The sequence below is a fragment of the Enhydra lutris genome, unplaced genomic scaffold (genome assembly GCF_002288905.1).
Source record: "Enhydra lutris kenyoni isolate GAN:26980312 unplaced genomic scaffold, ASM228890v2 scaffoldscaffold114, whole genome shotgun sequence".
Lineage (NCBI taxonomy): Eukaryota > Metazoa > Chordata > Mammalia > Carnivora > Mustelidae > Enhydra > Enhydra lutris.
Genome location: NW_019154198.1, coordinates 654,601 through 674,784, shown reverse-complemented (window position 1 = coordinate 674,784; position 20,184 = coordinate 654,601). Strand labels below are relative to the sequence as shown.

The following is a 20,184-nucleotide window of genomic DNA, read 5'->3' as shown; positions in this document are numbered from 1 at the left end:
TTCCCGGTGGCTCATCGGGTGGGCGGGGAACGATGGCGACCGGCCTCGCCCGCATCCCTGTGGGACGTGGGGGAGGGCGGGCTGAGCCTGCAGGAGCCCCGCGGCCCGATGGCGCCGTCTGTGGACCCGACGCAGGTGAGTGGACGTGCGGGGAGGCGGTAGCCTGCGCCCCTGAGCCTCGCCGCTCTCCCGGCCGCCGTTTCTCGGCGCTCGGGGTGGGGCCTTCTTGGCTCCAGAAGGCAGGTCGGGGTCCCGTGGGGGAGCGCCCATCTCTTTGGCAGCGGGTGGGATGCTGTGTGGAAGGGACAGGCGTGGCTCCTGCAGTACCCCTGCCCGCTTCCCGCCCCGCCTCCTGTGTTCCGACCCGTAGTGCCCAGCGCGGATTCTGGCCGCGCCCCTTCCCGACCCCATGACCTTGAGCGAGGTCCTCTCCCAAGCTGGACTCGTGTGTTCTCAGGTGTGAAACGGAGGAGTATGTACAGTTCCTCGTCCCTGGGTTGAGGGAACTAGAAAGGGTCCGTGGGTGTTGTGTGTCCCCGGTGTCCAGCAGGGTCCTGGGAGCATCGCTCTGGGACCTCTCCTCGGAGATGTCTCCTGAGCCTGTGTTGGTCTTGGCTCAGCCCAGCGGGAGTCTCACCTCTGCGCCTTCCTGGCCTCTAGCCGCTAAAGCTAAGGGCTGGGGTGGAGGAGCCGCAGGAGTGGTTTTTTTTGGAATTGCTGCCGTGCTAGGGCAGAAAAGTTGGAAGGGCAGGCTGGGAGCCAGGAAGGCCAGGCAGTTTTATCTTTCCGTTTACAGCAAATGGAGCTGGCTTTCCCCTGACAGTAGTGAATCTGTTTTCACTCAGTTTAAGACACTCAGTTAGATTTGAAAAGTGAGTCCATTCAAATGGCCGGTGATGATAGTGTGCAGTAGCGTGTGCCATTGGACACAAACGCCCAAGGGGATCCAGGTGAGTCTCCAGCAGTCAGCCCTGTAACCTCTTCATAGCCTTGATCATGGTCAGCGCTTGTCTCACTCCCATCCACGGGGCATGCGTTGGTGGTATAGTGGTGAGCATAGCTGCCTTCCATCCACGGGGCACCCTCCCTCACTTTATTTCAGACACACTCCAGTGTGCCATCCTGAAAGATGCCTTCCGTGTTGCCCCACGTAAAGTGGACTACAGTCTTTTTAGTCTCCTTGCTCTATTTTCTTGTCTTTAGATTCTTTAGGGCCCTCTGACATTGTCTTGCTGATTTTAGTTGCTTATTTAGGATGTGTTTCCAGCCCTGGATCCTGAGCGCCTGTTGCTGCCCTATGCCAAGACCTAGAACGGCCTGGGCTTGTAAAAGGTACTCAATAAATGGTTGAATGAGTGAATGGGTCTCCCCTCAGGGGCTCCCATCATACTTATATCAAATGCACGCAGCCCCCTCTGTGGCCCTCAGGGCTCTGTTCCATCTGTCCTGAGACTTACCTCAGTGCTCCCCTTCGGATCTTCCCGTGCTCACTGCACCCAGCTGGGTGGTACTGAACTTGCCAAAGTCCTTCCCATATTGCAGCCATTGCCCTTGCACTTTCCTTTGTCCCAGGCCTGATGTCCCCTGCAGGGCTGTGCCCTGTACTCTGTACTCCTGTCCCCACGTCCCTGCAGGGCTGTGCCCTGTACTCTGTACTCCTGTGCATCCGTGTCACCACTTAGAATAGCCTTTTTTAAGGTGCCTGTTTTCTGGTAATGCTGTCATCTTTTACTGGGTGTTCAGATCCTTTCTCTGCTCCTTAAAAGTGAGACTGTGGGAAACTTCATAGAGCTTCCTGAGCCTCCGGCTGCTGGAGGTAACGGTGGCATTCACCTCGTGGGCTGTGGGAGGGTTAGTAAAAGTCACAAAATACATTGAACACATTCCAGGCCAGGCACTCCACTGTTTGCCATGTGAACATTTTCTCTTTACTTCTCAGAACTGCCTGGTGAAGTGGGAACGGTTAATTGTACTGATGTGGAAGTCAAGGCTTAGAGAAATGATGGGATGTCCGCCCCATGGTCACAGCTGGCAAGTGTCTGATTCAAGAGTCTTAATAAAGTCACCTGGGAGTCTGGCTCCAGAATAGGGGATTTTTAGTCACTTTATCTCCGTCGGAAGAAGCCCTCAGCTGGGGCGGGCACAAGGGGAGGACCAGGGAGACTGAGCTACTGTTGCCACAGTTCTCATTGTTGGGATTATCGTCGTGATCACTTTCCCTGTTCCTCTGATGTCCCAGATCACTTATTGTCTGCCCCCATGGTCTTCATGGGAATGCTACTGTCTGTTAACTCCAGCAGCTTCCCAGAGGGGGTTTTCTCTCAGCCATGATTGCATTATGTCCAAAGGCTGCACATATCTCCCCCTTGAGCCCAGCACAGAGCTCTGCCCTCAGGAGACCTCAGTAAGTCAGGCCTGGGTCTCTCCATATCTTGACCAGAGACTGAGTTATAGGGTTCTGACCCCATCCAGCAGCACAAGGTCAACATCATTACCTCTGTTTGATTTTTCAGGTCTTGGTGACCTTCAAGGATGTGGCTGTGACCTTCACCCAGGAAGAGTGGGGACATCTGGACCTGGACCAGAGGGCCCTGTACCAGGAGGTGATGCTGGAGACCTGCAGGCTTCTGGTCTCATTGGGTAAGGGCTCACCTCTCATCCCTGTGGGGCAGCCCAGCCTTCTTGATTCCTGGCTGATTAAGAAGGTCACAGGAGCCAACTTCCGTCTTCCCCAAAGACCCTGCAGTTTTCTGAGTCCTTGTCCTTCTACCTGGTCTCCCTGTAATCAGGTCTGCATCAGGGATCATTTGGATAGAAACAGCCTCCTTCTGAATGCAGACTCAACCCAAGACCCAGCACACTCAGGCTGTGGTGTGATGTCCATATTCTAGACTACACAGGAGTCTATTGGGTTAGGCGTCTGGGACCCAGTTAGCACAGCTGTGAGTGATGGGTTGTTCTCAGGAGAGAGGGTAAGTCAGGCAGATCCCCATATTTGTCATCAGTGCCCCAGGGATCTTCCTGAACAACACAGTCTCTGTAAAAAGACCTGTGGTGTCTTCATGATCATCACATGTTCTCCTGAGGCCTAGGTCACAGCCCTCCACTGGGGCAGGAGATGCTTTAGAAAGTGCACAGGAATGTTACAAAATGCCAGGGGTGGACACCTTGAGAAAGCCAGTCCTTTGACCGCCTCAGTCTAGAATGTTGATTGGTGTCAGGAGAAAGTCTCAGAACAGTGCTGAGTATTTCAGGTGCCCTAATTGTGGGTAATTTTTCCAGCAGAAGGAACAGCCTCTGGCTAACAGTCCGGAGCTCTCTGCATGAACTTGCTGGGCTCTAATGGCATTACTTTGATTCTGTTGTTGTTTTGATGGTAATCTGCCATTTGTGGAAAGTGAACTTGACTTTTTTCATTTACCACAGCAAAACAAGTGTTCCATTTTAGAACAAAATAATTAACAAAAATTAAATGGGGTCCATTTAAAGAGAAGCCATCAGTGACAATGACGCCGTGTGTGTGAGAATACAGACCAGTCACTCTGAGTTCAGGTGGGAAGGTGGACGCCAGTTCTTAGATGAGTTGTGATGAGTTGTACGTAGGAGAATTAGGGGAACTTAGGAGTATTTAGCCAGGTGGTCATAACCCATCATGGGTGCTGCAAAGAAGGCATCTCAGGGAGTGACATTGGAACTGAGCATTGAAGCTTGGAGGGGAGGTGGAGGAGGGGTTCCAGGTAGAGGAACCATATAAGAAAAGGTCCTGAGGTGAGAGTGGGCTCAACTCCTGTCAGAGCCAAAGGAACGTCTGGTTCACCTTTTCTGCTGCCCCTCCCTGAGCTCAGTGCCAGGCACATAGGACACACCGGTGACCGTTGCTGGGACCTGCCCGAATGAGTCCCAGCCTGAGGGTCAGAATCTGCCAGTGGAGACTTCCGTGGGTCCTGATGCCTCAGCCCTTGAAATTCTGTGCGGAACCCACCTGGCTGTGTTGAGCGTATCTGGCTGCGCGGAAGAAAAGCAAGCTGGAAGGTGGCTTTCCTTGAAGGAAATTCCTCATCTCGCCTAATGGGAAGCCGCAGGGTGGGGCTGCCCTGGGCTGGAGGTTGCAGCTACACAGTTCTGTCCTCAGTGATGTGAAGGTTCTCTCTGCTCCTCCCTGGACCAGGCATCTCCCTGTTCCTCAGGCTGGCTCCCTTGCAGGCCTGTGGGGTGCTGTAGCCGGGACTGGGGAAGCAGCCCCCTTGTTCAGCCTCCTGTCCTGCTGGAATAAAGGCTTTGTCTTCAGCTCAGGTTACCTGCCTGTCTCAGATTACCAGTCCCATCAGAGATGCTATTCACTGATTTCTTCCCATGGCATGTTTTAGTTCTGTTGGGGAGAGAGAATTCCCTAGCGAGAGCGCCCAGAAATACTGATGGCTAGCCTCAGCCCAAGCACTTTTGTTTCTTTCTGTTTGAGGCTGGAACCAAGCATCCCTAAGTGTTTCTGAAGCACAGGGTGTTCGAGAACAGTGACTTAGATTAATTACAGGATCCCTTCTGGAAGGAGGGGCTCCCCTTCCCGGGGTCCCATGGCTGTGTGTGAAATGGCTTTTGCCGATGAGATTCAAAGACATTGATATTGTCTGGACGGATAGGACTACCTTCTGTGGCAGTTGAAGCCAAGAATGGGATTTGTGCGCTTGGTTTCCAGGTCACAGGTCAGCATTTTCTTCACAGCTTCATCCAGTCTTGGCCCTGCCATGAAGTCCCAGATGGGATGAAGATACTGCTTTCTTCTCGTACACCATGACTTGTTTCTTTCTCCATCAACAGGGCATCCAGTTCCCAAAGCAGAGTTTGCCCACCTGCTGGAGCATGGGCAGGAGCTGTGGACAGGAAAGGGAGGCCTCTCCCGTAGCACCTGCTCAGGTAGGGGCAGACAGGTAGTTGGGGGTGGGGGGTGGTCAGGGAGCCTTCAGCAGGCAAGGAACCAGTGCCTCTGAACTTTGTGTGAAATTCCTTGTGACCTCTTGGTCACATTCCTGGAGAACATGAATGAGATAGAGTCTGCTAGTCTCTCAGATGAGGAAATTGTGCTTTGAAGAAGAAAGTAACCCGTCCAAGACCACTCACTTGGTAGAGGCGGGACTGGAACAATGGCTTTCTGGCTGCAGAATGCTTTTAACCACCACGTGATGCCTCCCAGCAGAGCAGAAGCTTGTCATTTATACCATTGGTCTCAGAGTGTTCCTCCATCCCTCTTCTTCAGTCTTAATTCTCTTCCTTTCATGGTGATCACCCTTCAATGTTGGCTTCACCAGGCATCTGGGGCCCTCTCTTCCTTTAATTGTTCAGCACTCCCCAAGAGTGACCCTACCCATGCTTGTTCCTTCCATTCCAACCCAGTGCTCCTTTCCTCTTCCTCTCTCTGGCAATTCTAATTCTCCATTAGGACCTAGCTCATGGGACACTTCTCTGGGAAGATGACCTCTTTTTCTTCTCAGTCCTATCTGGTGCCACTTCTGTGTACTCTCTTAACACCAAGAGATACCAATTCTTGAAGCAAATACCCCACAGACAGTATTCTCAGAATTGTCCTCCCTCCTCTTCTCTGGACTGTGAGGAGGGGTCTCCACTCCAGATCCTCGGTTCCCTGGTCCAGCCTGTCCTTGGGTTTTTCCCTTGAATGGTGTCAAGGCTACAAGGACCGTAGACAGTCATTGGAAACCCAGGATCCAGAGGTGGGGAACACAGCAGTCCCGGGGCGCTGTTTCACCCTCACTTTCCCACTGAAGCGTTGAGTTTGTTTCTTCCGTATTGAATCATTTAAAGTCCCCGTCTGTGTGTTGGCTTCTCTGCAGGTGATAGCGTGAGACTTCAGACCAGGGACCCAAGCACTCCTCAGCCGGTTTTGTCTGAGGGAGCCTTGCTCCAGGGAAGCCTGACTCAGGGATCTTCAAAGGACTCCAGGTGGGCGCATGCCAAGGATTGGGAAGGGCTTGTGGAAATGCAGAAAGGTCAGTTGAAGCCTGGGACAGATGCTCAAAAAGAGACCCATCTTGGGAGAATGAGCCTTGAAGATGACGGTTTGGGGACAGAGGATAATCTGCACTCCAGGGTGTTACAGGAAAGAGTGTCTCAGGGACATGTTCTCCGTGAATGTGACCCACAGGGACGCAGTAAAGGCCGTATGATTCATGCCGGGAATATTCTCTACAAATGCAAGCAGTGTGGGAAGGGTTTTAACCGGAAGTGGTACCTCGTTCGACATCAGCGGGTTCACACTGGAATGAAGCCCTATGAATGCAATGCATGTGGGAAAGCCTTTAGCCAGAGCTCAACCCTTATTCGCCACTACCTCATTCATACCGGGGAGAAACCATACAAGTGCGTGGAGTGCGGGAAAGCCTTCAAACGCAGGTCCTACCTCATGCAGCACCATCCAATTCACACTGGGGAGAAGCCCTACGAGTGCAGCCAGTGTCGAAAGGCCTTCACCCACCGCTCTACTTTTATTCGGCATAACAGGACCCACACTGGAGAAAAACCCTTTGAGTGCAAAGAATGTGAGAAATCCTTCAGCAACAGAGCACACCTGATTCAGCACTACATCATCCACACGGGAGAAAAGCCCTACGATTGCATGGAGTGTGGGAAGGCCTTCAGATGCAGCTCGGAACTCACGCAGCACCAGCGGATTCACACTGGGGAGAAGCCCTATGAGTGTGCCCAGTGTGGGAAAGCCTTTCACCGGAGCACGTACCTCCTTCAGCACTCTGTCATCCACACAGGGGAGACGCCGTACAAGTGCCTCGAGTGTGGGAAGGCCTTCAAACGCAGGTCACACCTCCTGCAGCACCAGCGGGTTCATACTTGAGAGAAGCGCTCTTGGTGCCGTGAATGTAGAAAGGCCTTCGCCTGCTGCTCCTCTTCTGTCCGTCATGAGGGGAGCACAGTGGAGGAAACAAAAACAAAACAAAAACCCTCTCAGTATAAAGAATGTCAGAGAGGTTGTTTTTGGGTCTTCAGGCACATGAGTAGTCATACTGGAAAGGACTCCTGTGATGCAGTGAACATGAGAAAGCCTCCAGCCACTGCTCTCCGCCCACTCATCATGGGGTTCACACCGGAGAGAATTTCGAGAAGGCAGGTCACCCATGGGTCCACCTCTGTTAGCGTCAGAGAAAGCCTCAGGTAAACACATTCTGAACACAACTACTGAGGAGTCTTTAGCCAGAAGAAGATACTTACTTACCATCTGAGAATGTGTAACAAACAGGAACCACATCCTTGTCATTACTGTGAGAAAACCTGTGACAGGTCAGCACTTAAGAGTCAGATGGAATGGGACACAGCATAGGCCTTACTGTGAGAAGGATGTGGGAGACAGGCAGTGGGTACTGTGCACTTAAAAAGACCTCCGACCACAGATCTTCCCCTTGGTTGATGCTTGGAAAGCCATCTCAGCATTATTTTTTAAAAGAAGAAGGAAAAGGGGATGGAAATCTAGACTATAAATGGAAAAAACAAATGTCTTCACAAACTGTCAGATTTCCCTGCCAAACCTCTTACAGTTTTTCATCAGTTTTATTATTTTGGTGGGGGAATGTTGGAGAGAAAGGGTCTTAGCCCTTCATTTTTATGTGTATTTATGGCTCTTCTGTGTCAGGAAGCTTGGATCGTGAGGACAACTCTATAGACATTTGCTGGAAGCCTTGCTGCACACATCTCTACCCACAAGGAGCATAATTCTTTGTGAGAAATGTCAAGTCTGAGTCATGAGGTACTTGAACTTAGAAGGAGGTAGAATTTTGAAAGTAACATCACCTGCCACTTGCCTCTGATGTCTGAGAGCAGGGTCCGCATACAACAGCCGCATTAAAACATGCTCCCTTGGGACTGCTTAAGGCTTTGGTATTTATAAGTAAAACTCCTGTTTCTATGGTTTTTAAATGCCCAATGTTCTCTCTCCCTATTTCTTGATTCCATTCTGCTCTTCTGTTTCCTTCATTTGCCCCTGACAAATGTGGATGTGGACTTCTCAGCCAGGGCCTAATTCCTTTGTGGTGTTGGGGTTTCACAGGTTAATCCTGTGGGGAGGACTATGTATTCCCCAGGCCCTCTCCACAGCCTTCTGGGGCTCACATTATTGCTAAAATCAGTGAAATGAAACACTCAGCTGAGGCAAAGTCATGATATGCCCAGAAAAATAGTATTCTCGTTGTCTGATCTTATAAATGTGAAGTCTGGTTTCAAATAAAGTGTCAGGGATTTGAAGAGGAGACTCCAGTTGTGTACATGCAGGGGTTGGGTTTGTGTGGGCTTCACAGTTGCCACCATGGACTTCTGTTCCCTGGGTGCCAGCATTGGAGGTGGTCATTTGAAATTCATTCTGTGGACTGTCCTTCAACACTAGTTTTCAAGATATACAAGGTAATCAATGTTAATGGGTTAAAAATGTACAGAAAAATATAAAGTGATCATTTCCTCACTTGGAGCCTTCCTCACATCGTTTTAAAAGACTACATACACAGTTCACATGTTCATAGTGGGCATGCGCCTATTTTGTGGCACACATAGTATGACTGCCTTCTTGGTGAGTTCGTAAGAGTTTTTGTTTGGATAGTGTGCGTGGTTTTTTGTTCTTTGGAAAGGACATTTGACTCAAAGACCCCTGCCCTCTTCTGTCCTCTCTCTGGAGGATGGTGTGTGTTGTAGCTGTGGTTGTACTTGTGGCTGAGCCTTACTTCAAGAGAGTTGGAGAAACCCCTCTGGAAACATCATGGTTTTTATCAAAGGTTCTTTGCATGCCTGGAATGCTGACCCCAGTTTGTTCCAAAGCAGGAGTGATGCATTTTCCACTAGATGGACATCTGAGGATTTGTTCCCTCAACTCCAAGGTCTTCCCATATAGTCTTAACACGTTAGTGCCAGGACCTACTATATACTTGCTTCTGGCTTGGCAGGGGTCTCCTGAGACCTCCATCCTTCCTCCACATGACCACTTCTGTGTTCTGGGCACACTGAGGAGTGGGGTGCCTGGGTGACTGAGGTGGCAGTCCTGTCCTTGAGCACAGAGGGACCTTGATGCCTAGGGTAGGTGAGCAGAGTACACTGGAATCTAAAAAGAGAAGGAAGTTGAGCACATGGCTTTGCTGGATTCTTAATCACCTTGAAAATTTTGTCTCCAAAACAGGATTCTTCTCCATTCGTGAGTGCACTCAGGATACTCAACTTGAAGGGAGAGTGGTAGTGACTTAGTAAAGTTAGGATAAGCAGCAGAGTGGATTCTTATAAATGGCTAAGAAAGTGAAGGTGACATTTAGTGCTCCAAGAAATCATTTATTGTATATCTTATGAGTGTCTTGGACTCTTAGATATATGAGTTTCACAAAACTGCCGCTTGCAGACGGCGCACGGGAGAAGAATGAGGCACAAACAAGTCAGCTGCAAGAGAAAGGGCGCAGGGGACGACAGCAGAAAAGACTGTTGCCCCAGAACAACAACAACTCAGTCCCGTTTTTATTAGGTATAGCCAGTAATCAACAGAAGGGCCGAAGAAGGCCACACATTAATCGTAAGCCTTGTAGATAAACAAGAAGGAAGGCAAAATACGTCTGGTCAAGCAGTATAAAGTTTATAGTTGAGCAGCACATTCAAAGAGCTCATCAAATTAGCCACGGGTGCTCTCCGGGGAAGGGGAGGTACGGGAGAATGAAGCAGGCGGCATTCTGGCCTGAGTGGCCCGGGCGTCCCCCGCTGCTCGGCTTCAAAGCTGTATATGGTCCCTTCCCCCAGAGGCCTGTTGCCAGTATATGTTTTTCTTAAGGCTGCATCTAAACGTGCTTGGTAACTAATTTCTCATGGGTTATATTTTAAGTAATACATTGTTCTGAGGGACAGTTACACAAAACAATTTTGCCCTCATGGAACCTACTTTCTGGGTGAGGAAACAGCAATGTTCCTAACTCCCAAAGCATGTGAGAAGGGGATGGGTTCTGTGGAAAAGAGGAGAGCAGGACGGCAGTGAAGAAAAAGGGAGGGAGGAGTCCTGACATTAGGATGTTCGCATTAGGGCTGGTATGTATGATGCATTCTGGCATGTATTTTAGATGGTGAAAGAACAATGTATTTCTTCCTTTCTAATGTGTATGTATGTTTTTCCTGGCCGTACAGCATGAGGTAGTTTCTGTGGAGTAATGCTGAAGGCCAAGTGATCCCAATTATTTTTCTTTTGTCTCTGATCTTAGGTGAAATATTAACATCATACATATGGCGTGTGTTGTAGAATATTTTCAATGTTTAAAACGGAAAACCCATTCTACACTTAAAAAAAAAAGCTAAAAATGGGTGAATTAGCATCAAATGATATCTTTTGCGTCATCTGATTATGATACATACATTTTGTATGAAGTGGTAAAATGTGTTGATTTTTGAATTTTTAAAAATTTCAGTTTTCGGGCACCTGGGTGGCTCAGTTGGTTAAGCAACTGCCTTAGGCTCAGGTCATGATCCTGGAATCCTGGGAGCAGAGTCCCGAATCGGGCTCCCAGCTCTGTGGGGGATCTGCTTCTCCCTCTGACCTTCCCCCCTCTCATGCTCTCTCTCACTGTCCCTCTCTCAAATAAATAAATAAAAATCTTTTAAAAAAAAATTTCAGTTTTCAACTTATAGTACAAGAATAGTACAAGATACTCGTGTATAAATTCTGCCCAGATTAAACAGTTGTTTGTTCTGTGTCTTTTGTTTTATCAGTCTCTCCCCACACACGTACACATGTGGGTTTCTGAACAATCTGAATTAATGGGGAGATACATTGCCTCCGTACAAGTGGATGCTTTGGTGCGTGTTTCCTAAGGGCACATTTTATATGATCAGAATATTATAATCAGGATATTCAGTATTGGTAAAATACTATTAAGTAATCTACAGGGCATGTCCAGATGTTACCATTGGTCCTAATACTGCCCCTTGGTGTCTACGGGTCCGTGACCAAACCCAGAACAGCATGAGGCATTTGGTTGTCACTGTTCTCCACTCCTTCATGAAACAGTTAATCAGGCTTTGAGTTCCATGGACATGATACATCATGTATTTTGTAGAATTTCCCTCTGTTTCTCTAATGTTTCCTAATGATATTTTGCTCTTGCATTGTTTTACACTGAAATCACAGAAATGATGCTGTATCTTTTCATATTGGGAGGTACGTGGTATCCGTATTTACCAATACAGATAGTAACTTCAGTCACTTCTGTAAGTTTGTGTTCTTGACTCAAGAATTACTATTTCCCTTTATTTTTTGTAACATTTTAAGAGTTTATTTGTGCAAAAATTAATTCAAATCAGGCAGCATCTAATCCAGCAGATAGAAGGGAACTCCAAGGGGCTGTACAAAATGAAATACTTTTATAAGGGAGAAGGAAGTAGGAACAAAGAAGTGATCCTAGGCAAAAGGTGGGTTGGTTCATACAAGGTCACTTTCCTTTAGGAGATGGCTGGAGGCCCTCAGGCAAAGTACCTGACTAGTGCTAATCAGGAGATCCTGATGGTTTCTGGTTCCATTTTTGGGAGGGCCAAACTGTAATTAAATTAAGTCTTGGTTTGGTGATATAGGGCTTAACATAAGGGACTCCTTGTAGGGCCTGTTGTTTTATTTCCCTTTATTTGTAGTATGTAGTTACTCAGAAGATGTTCTGAAACTGCGTGACTATACTGATCCACGTCAGTGTTTCAGCCCATAGCTTCAGCCACCACTGATGATCCTCAAGTCCCATCAGTCTTCCCACATTTATTAGTTGGCATTCTACTTTGGAAGTAAGTTTCCCAATGGATTGTTCACTCATTTTTATTAATTTACATCAGTATGGAATGATGCATGCTTAAACATATAAGTGGGCCATGCATTGTGATGCTTGACTCTCCAGGCTCAGCTCAGGGGAGCTCCTTCCACCTTCTTTGTCCCCTTTTAACGTCACCATCCCACTGTGAACACAACTTTCTGGTATAAGAGACTTATTTCCAACTTGACAGAACCCATGGTATTAACTTTACAGCACACACATTTTAACAGCAATCACAGGAATCTGAAGACAACTGAATTACATAAGCAGCCTCATGCCCAGAAAATACAGAAAATAACATGGCATCTGGTTTTCCACGTAAAAAATAATCAGTAAACATCTGTCCTAGTTAAGGGGCACCTGGGTAGCTCAGTCGGTTGAGTGTGTCTGCCTTCGGCGCTGGTCATGATCCTGGGGTCTTAGGACCCAGCCCGGTCCCACCAGCCGGGCTCTCCCCTCAGCAGGGAGTCTGCCTCTCCTCTTCTGCCTGCTGCTCTGACTACTTCTGCTCTCCTTATGCCAAATAAATTAATTAATTGGGAATGACTGAATTAACAGTCTGAACTCATAATTTACGTAGTAACTACAATGCTAAAATGGAATGAGAAAAATCTCTAAATGCTATACGTGAAATGAGAAAATAGGAAATATTTTGTTAGGTGAAAAAAGTCAAGGTTCAGTATACTCTATCATATCCTGATTTTTTTAACTTAGAAAAATGTAAAGAAATGCAAATGCACACAAATATATTTGTGTGTGTGTACATTTGTATTTACATTTTCAGTCACCTTTAAAGACTGTTTAAGGGTGAGCCATTGTAAGAAGTGTGACTCCTGGGGTGCCTGGGTGGCTCAGTCATGAACTCATGGCGTCTGCCTTTGGCTCAGGTCATGAACTCAGGGTCCTGGGATCGAGCCCCACATTGGGCTCCCTGCTCAGCGGGAAGGCTGCTTCTCCCTCTCCCACTCCCCCTGCCTGTGTTCCCTCTCTCACTGTGTGTCTCTCTGTCAAATAAAAAAAAAAAAATAATAATAATAATAAAATTTTTTAAAAGGAGTGTGACTGCTTTAGAAAAGTCACTAACCAGGGTTTAAAGACAGGAACAGACACTAGTTATGAACTGACCAGATGTTATATGTTTGACTTTGGGAAAACTATAAATATTTTTGGGAATAACATTATCAAACCATGTTAAAATGAAATCAAAATCCATAAAATTGGGGATGCCTGGGTGGCTCAGTTGGTTAGGCAGCTGCCTTCGGCTCAGGTCATGATCCCAGCGTCCTGGGATCGAGTCCCGCATCGGGCTCTTTGCTCATCGGGGAGCCTGCTTCTCCCTCTGCCTCTGCCTACCATTCTGTCTGCCTGTGCTTGCTCTCTCTCCCTCTCTCTCTCTCTCTGACAAATAAATAAATAAAATCTTAAAAAAAAAAAATCCATAAAATTCAAAGGCAAAAAAGGTATGTAATCTTGATTGTGCAATAAGTGTAGAGCTTCCCTACAAAGGAGTAATAATTCAAACAACACAGAAAAAAGAAGTTCTGACTGTATATTACTAGTGATATATAAAGGTAGAAATATCTGCAAGGGCCTTAAAATTTCGTGAATCATCATATTATTGTTAAATACTGAAACGAATTAAGTACATGTATTTGTGTAACTGGAATCAGGACTTTCGCCAACAAAGAAAAGATACAGAAATATAAGGGTAATGTATTTATGCAAAAATGCTGTGACATCAGGGCGCCTGGCACAGTTGGTTAAGTCTCAGACTCTTGGTTTTGGCTCAGGCCCTGATCTCAGGGTCGGGGGTTGGAGCCCCAGTGTGAGGAGCTGCCTTTTTTTTTTTTTTTTTAAGATTTTATTTATTTGACAGACACAGATCACAAGTAGGCAGAGAGGCAGGTGGTGGGGAGGAAGCAGGCTCCCTGCTGAGCAGAGAACCGGATGCGATGCGGGGCCTTGATCCCAGTACCCTGGGATCATGACCTGAGCCGAAGGCAGAGCCTTTAACCCACTGAACCACCCAGGCACCCCCCTCATTATCTTTTTAATACCTGTAGAATCTCTAGTGATGTCACTTCTAATATATATTTATTTATTTATTCTAACATTTCCAACATTGGAAGTTTGTATATTCCCCTTTTTTTATGATCAGTTTGGATAGAGGTTCATCAATGTATTGATCTTAAAGCTTCGGGTTTCACGAATTTTCTGTACAGTTCTTCATTGTCTATTGCATTCATTTTTGTTTTGATCTTTATTATTTCCTTCTGCTTTCTCTGGATTTCAGTTCTCTTTTTCTGGTTTCTAAAGGTGAGATCCTTGATTTGAGGCCTTTCTCTTTTTTTAAGTAGCTTCCACACCCAATGTGGGGCTCGAACTCACCACCCTGAGATCAAGAGTCACATGCTTCACAGAATGAGCCAGCCAGGCACCCAGAGACCTTTTTTTTTTTTTTTTTCCTGTAAGTGCTTAATGTGATAAATTTTCCTTGAAGTACTGCTTTAGAAGCCTCCCACAAGGGCACCTGGGTGGCTCAGTGGGTTAAAGCCTCTGCCTTTGGCTCAGGTCATGATCCCAGGGTCCTGGGATCGAGCCCCGTGTTGGGGTCTCTGCTCATCAGGGAGCCTGCTTCCCTTCCTGTCTCTCTACCTACTTGTGATCTCTGTTCGTCAATAAATAAATAAAATCTTCAAAAAGAAAAAAAGCCTCCCACAAATTTTCTTATGTTGAGGGTTTTTTCCCCATTCTGTACAAAATACTTTTCTCCAAAGCAATTTTTTAAGAAAATTTTTGGGGTGTGTGTGTGACAAGGACAGAGAGAGTCATTAAACTTAGAAGGGATCCTCTTAAGGAGCTCGTACAAAAGTGCTATTGCAAATGCGGTTAACTGCCATACCTCTTTGTCCACTATAAAACATGCTCCTGAGATCGTGAGCAAAACCAGGATGCCTACTCTCCACACTTGTGTCCAGTATTAATACTGGTGTTCTTGTCTAGTGCAGTAAAACAAGAAAATGGGTATGTACCATATGGACAGGAATAAATGAGGAATTTATCACTAGCCACCTTAACATTTTCCCCCAAATTTCATCTTCGCTGAGTCCTACTATGGAGACCCAATTTACTATCGTAATGCTTCCCCACCCCCTCACTTTCTTTAAGCAGTCTGGTTCTTTTCTCCTTCTGTGAGACCTATTACCTTCCAAGACACTGAGTAATTCAACAAGACCCGTTGCTTGTCTGTTTCTCTTCACCAGAAGGCAATTTCCATAAGGAAACACTCCTTGTTTATGTTCTGTGCACTCATATACCATATACCTAGAAATGTGCCTGACCCACATAAGGGACACCGTTAAGTATCTGCTGAAGCACTGAACAAAGCAGAGTTCCCGTCATTTGCAATGTCCTATGTTGTTTCTAACTCTACACATCCGTTAGGGTCTCTCTCTTCAATTTCAGTACCTTCAGGGCTCTGAGGAAGGGAAAGAAATATTTTAGATAGAAATACCGAACTAAGTGGATAAGATGTGCTCAGCTTCGTTCTTTCACTTAAGGGATTTTAGTGTCTTCTGTTCAATTACATTAGGATTTTTGCTCTCCCCATGCTGTTGTGCCATTCCTGTTGGATACCTCCATCAATCACTTTTAATAGTTCAGTGATACGCACAATTCATAAATATTTTCCAGAAGTAATCTTAAATCACCCACAGACACTGTCAGTGCAATTACAGGTGAAATGATAATCACTTTCAGAAACCAGATGAGATCATGGCATCTCAAAACCTTAACCTCAGGGTTCAAAAGCCCCATTTCCGCACCCGCACAGGTACCATCACTGCAGCCACTGGCCTCAGAGCACACACCAACTGGGTGAGTAGCTATTTTTTTTTTCCAGTTCTTCATTATAGTAAGGAATTTATCTCAGGAAATCCAGGAATACCCATTCTCTTAAAAGCACGAGGCTTTCTGAAATCGAAACATAAAAGACTGAGGCGCAGGGGAGACATCTGCTCTTGGAACCCAGCTGAGGAAACCAGAGGCTCTTGCCACCCTTGTCCACCCGGCTCAGGGCCACCCCAGCTGCCCCCTCTCCCTCAGTTACAGCCCTTGTGAAATTGTCTCTCACTTGCCCGCAGCACACCACACCTCACAGGTTCCCCTCTAGAGACTTCACATGCGGGCGCGTGGTCAGCAGTAAGAGAACAGGAGCCCCAGATGGTGAGTGTCCGAGCGCCGCTCGGGCGATGCCCAAGGGCTTCTGGGGACGCTGCTCTACGTGGTGCACCGGGGAGGCGGCATGTCGTGCTAACTAAAGTCTAATATGTTTAGAGATTTCTCTCATTTGTAAACATTCATATCTCATTTACAGAAAATAATGTCTTCATTTGTTTGCATGATAGAAACAAAATTTTTATGGTAAGAAAAATGTGGCAAGGGCGCCTGGGTGGCTCAGTTGGGTAAGCAGCTGCCTTGGGCTCAGGTCATGATCTCAGGGTCCTGAGATAAAGCCCGGTGTCAGGCTCCTTGCTCAGTGGGGAGTCTGTATCTTCCTCTCCCTGCGCTGCTTCCCTTGCTTGTGCTGCCTCGCTTATGCTCTCTTTCATATAAACAAATAAAATCTTAATACACACACACACATATACAAAGGTGGCAAAAAGTTTGTGGGGGACAGACAAAAGGAATAATCAGGACTTTAATAGTCCTTTAGTACTGATTTTAAGCTTTTAATAGGGCTTTAATTTTGCTTTAATATTTCACCACCATTATTTAGCTTAAATTATTTCCTTTAAAGAATATTTTAGTAGACTATTTGGTATTTTACAAAACTATATTTATGTATTTATAATTATAGAGACAATATTTCCTACATACAGAAAACTGGTTGATTTCTGATTATTTTTATAGCATATATGTAAATGTTAAACTATGTTGTTAATTCTAACCTTTTATGTGGTCCGATAGTACCTCTGAGATATGCAGGAATTTCAGCTCTCAATAATCAATTTCCATTTAAAATAAATATATCTCATAGCTATTTTCCCTGCCTTGTTGAAATGCCAGGAAATTGGTGAGTCAATAAGGGACCAGCAGAGTCCTCTTATTTGTGATCAATTGGGGAATATTTCCGTATTTCTCCATTCAGTACCAAACAGAGTATTTCTTGAAAAAACCCATTCTTGGGAAGCCTCCCCTTAAAATCTTGTTGAATTTCATTTTATATTAATATATTTTAGATCTTGGCTTCTTTTTCCATCAGCGATAAGGTTTTTTATCTGAGTGAAATCACTGACTTGCCACAAAGGCTCATACAAATCAGACTTGGTTTGGATACCCGCCCCCAGAGAGTTTTCTTAACGTGATTATTTCTTTCTTTTAAATAGTATGGTAATTTATTTATTAAGCTAGATTCCTTATTTTCAGAATTATGTAAAAATATGACACATTTCATTAACTGATGAGCACACAAGCACCTGTATATGAGGCAGGTTTTACCTTCTTTAGTTTCCAAACTGCTCATTTATCTGGTCCCTCTGGATACAGACATCATCTGATTTTTCGAGTCCTGTCTAAAGATAGAAAAACATTTAAATATAGTCAGAATAACATAATTTAACAATGAAACACTAAGAATAAAAAGTACATTGTCTCAGGTTGAAAAATATTGCCTTGAAGACATAAAACTTAGAAAATATTATTAAGAGAAGAAAATGCTTTTGAAAACTGGCACAATGGAAAATTCCAAATATGTGTGAAAGATAATAGCATCAGGCTCATAGACTGAGTACCACTTTCAACACAGTCATTTCATTTTATCTATACTGCTACTCACATTATCCACACTGGATTACTTAACAAATAAATTCATATATGTCATTATATTCTTGAGTAAATAATCAAGAACATACTTCAACACAATGATATGGGATCTAAAGATGGTTCCCATTCACAAGGAGAACCTGAGTACCTTCATAATTATTGTACAATAACAAAAACTCAATAATTAACATTATTATTTAACCATTATATTTAACCATTAAATAACAATAATAGCTCATGTTTTCCTTATTTCCTCAAAAAAAAAAAAAAACCACCCCACTAATAATCATTTGAATCAGGATCTAATCAATATCCCCATATAATTTGTGGGTTTGTTTTTTTTTTTTAAGATTTTATTTGTCAGAGAGAGTGTGAGGGAGCACAAGCAGGGGGAGCTGCAGACCGAGCAGGCAAAGAGAGAAGCAGGCTCTCTGCTGAGCAAGGAGCACAGTGTGGGACTCCAGTCCAGGATGCTGGGATCATGACCTGAGCAGAAGGGAGATGCTTAATGGACTGAGGCACCCAAGCCTCTCTAATTTGTGTTTTTCTATTAGGAGCCTGGCAAACAGTAAGTCCTCCTATTTTCCCCCTCATTTTTAATAAAAAATAAATGGATCATTGATCTAGCATAATTTAATACATTCTATTAATTTATTGCATTCCACTGATGTTGTTTCACACACTGTCCCAGACAGCCATGAAATGTGTGATTTTTGCTAATGGTTTACTCAAATTATAGTCATTTATTGTGAAGGATACTTCAGAGGTAGTATAGTTCCTTCTTACTGCCTCCCACTAGAAGTTTTTCACAGCGTTCTTGCTTGATGGTTTAACAAGATGTTTCATTTTTCCCATGTGGATTAGGAATTGTCAAATTTTTGTCAAGATGTCTTATACCTTTTTAGTGAGAAACTGCATTTAGAGGTCACAATCTGTAGAATGGAGGTGCTCAGGAGTTGGTCATAATAGCTAGACTTGTTCACGTCTCTCTGTATATTTTACGTCAAATACAGATTGGTTAATGTTGATTTTTTCTTCAAGGAAATGAAAAAACATAGCATCTTAAAACAGTTTGGTTTTCTATTTCTTTTATTTTTTCCTAAAAGTTTTGGTTCTCAAGTATATTAATATTCTTATTCCATCATTTTAAAAAACTATGATTTTACTAAAGAATATGATATTAGATACCAGTTCACAATTTCTTGGCTGGTGTTTTGTCTGAATATATCCCAATAAAAATAAACAGACAAAATTATTTTTTTAAGTTTCTCAAAAATTATTTATGTGGATTGGCCCCAAACTTCACACATAACAAGGTTTGCACACATACACACAAACACATGTCTTAAAATTCATTTTGATGGGGCACCTGGGTGGCTCAGTGGGTTAAAGCCTCTGCCTTTGGCTCAGGTCATGGTCCCAGAGTCCTGGGATCGAGCCCCACATGGGGCTCTCTGCTCGGCAGGGAGCCTGCTTCCTCCTCTCTCTCTGCCTGCCTCTCTGCCTACTTGTGATCTCTTATCTGTCAAATAAATAAATAAAATCTTTAAAAAAATTCATTTTGACATTGAAAGTAATGGGTTATTCTATTATACATTTATTTTATGTTGTTTGGTAAAGATGCAGAGTATTTCCAGTTTTTTTTTTTTAAAGATTTTATTTATTTATTTGACAGAGAGAGAGATCACAAGTAGGCAGAGCAGCAGGCAGAGAGAGGGGGGGAAGCAGGCTTCCTGCTGAGCAGAGAGCCCGATGCGGGGCTCAATCCCAGAACCCTGGGATCATGACCTGAGCCGGAGGCAGAGGCTTAAGCCACTGAGCCACCCAGGTGCCCCAAAGTATTTCCAGTTTTATAACAGTCATAACATAATACAAGGTCAGTTCAGAGAAGTCTAGCCTCCAACTTTCTCTGTCCATGAGGACATCATTTTTATGTTTTTGTTAATCCTCCCATAGTCCTCTTCAAACTAAATTTCTTTATATTCATACTTATATTCATACTAGTATTCTTTGCATTCTTAGAAAAATAGATTTTACTTCATCTGCTCGTCTGCATCTCACTTTTTTCTCATGTAAGAATATATTCTGGAGGTAACTCCATACTTGCAGTGAGGAGTTCCTCCTTGTCTACAGCTGCAGAGAACCAGGGCCTGTTCTGCTCGATGTTTACGTTATTTCCAAAGCACATTAGTAAGTGACCCTCACACACATACTCTTAATGCTCATTTACAGTGAGAAACCTGTGTTGAGCTTAACACTAGAACTGCTGGGCAGGATGATGATAACATACTTTTGTTATTTTTAATTCTTTTGACTTCAATTAAGATCAAGTTCCACTAGATATTGGTGTGATGAGTTCTGTCAACTTGGAAACGGGGATTTTCTTCCTCTGCCAGGGTTTGGCATCATGGATAATTCTTCACTCCTTTGTCTTTATAATTTCATTCTGCTTGCTGGATGCAAGATGAGACCCAGAAGCCTGATTCTAAATCAACTATTACTAGCTAGATCCTTAATTCTTTTCTCTATAGGGATTCTT

The 20,184-nt window shown here is 44.8% G+C and overlaps 1 protein-coding gene across 2 annotated transcripts; it reads left to right on the top strand.

The window, feature by feature from the left end:
• Positions 1–108: 108 nt before the first annotated feature.
• LOC111139727 (zinc finger protein 550-like) lies at positions 109–10,393 on the top strand. Of its 2 annotated transcripts, none has more exons than XM_022492085.1 (4): positions 109–135; positions 2,514–2,640; positions 4,816–4,911; positions 5,844–10,393. In XM_022492085.1, the coding sequence occupies exons 1-4, from the start codon at positions 109–111 to the stop codon at positions 6,857–6,859; spliced, it is 1,266 nt and encodes a 421-aa protein (XP_022347793.1). In that variant the 3' UTR covers positions 6,860–10,393. The 2 variants fall into 2 exon arrangements, with proteins under 2 accessions (XP_022347793.1, XP_022347792.1); XM_022492084.1 differs by lacking the exon at positions 109–135 and adding an exon at positions 312–2,031.
• Positions 10,394–20,184: the final 9,791 nt, after the last annotated feature.

Excerpts from the sequence above, each read along its gene's own strand:
- LOC111139727 (XM_022492085.1), top strand. The coding sequence starts at position 109 with ATGGCGCCGTCTGTGGACCCGACGCAG. Across the intron at positions 2,641-4,815 it reads CAGGCTTCTGGTCTCATTGG|GGCATCCAGTTCCCAAAGCA; the intron begins GTAAGGGCTCAC and ends CTCCATCAACAG. Across the intron at positions 4,912-5,843 it reads CTCCCGTAGCACCTGCTCAG|GTGATAGCGTGAGACTTCAG; the intron begins GTAGGGGCAGAC and ends GCTTCTCTGCAG.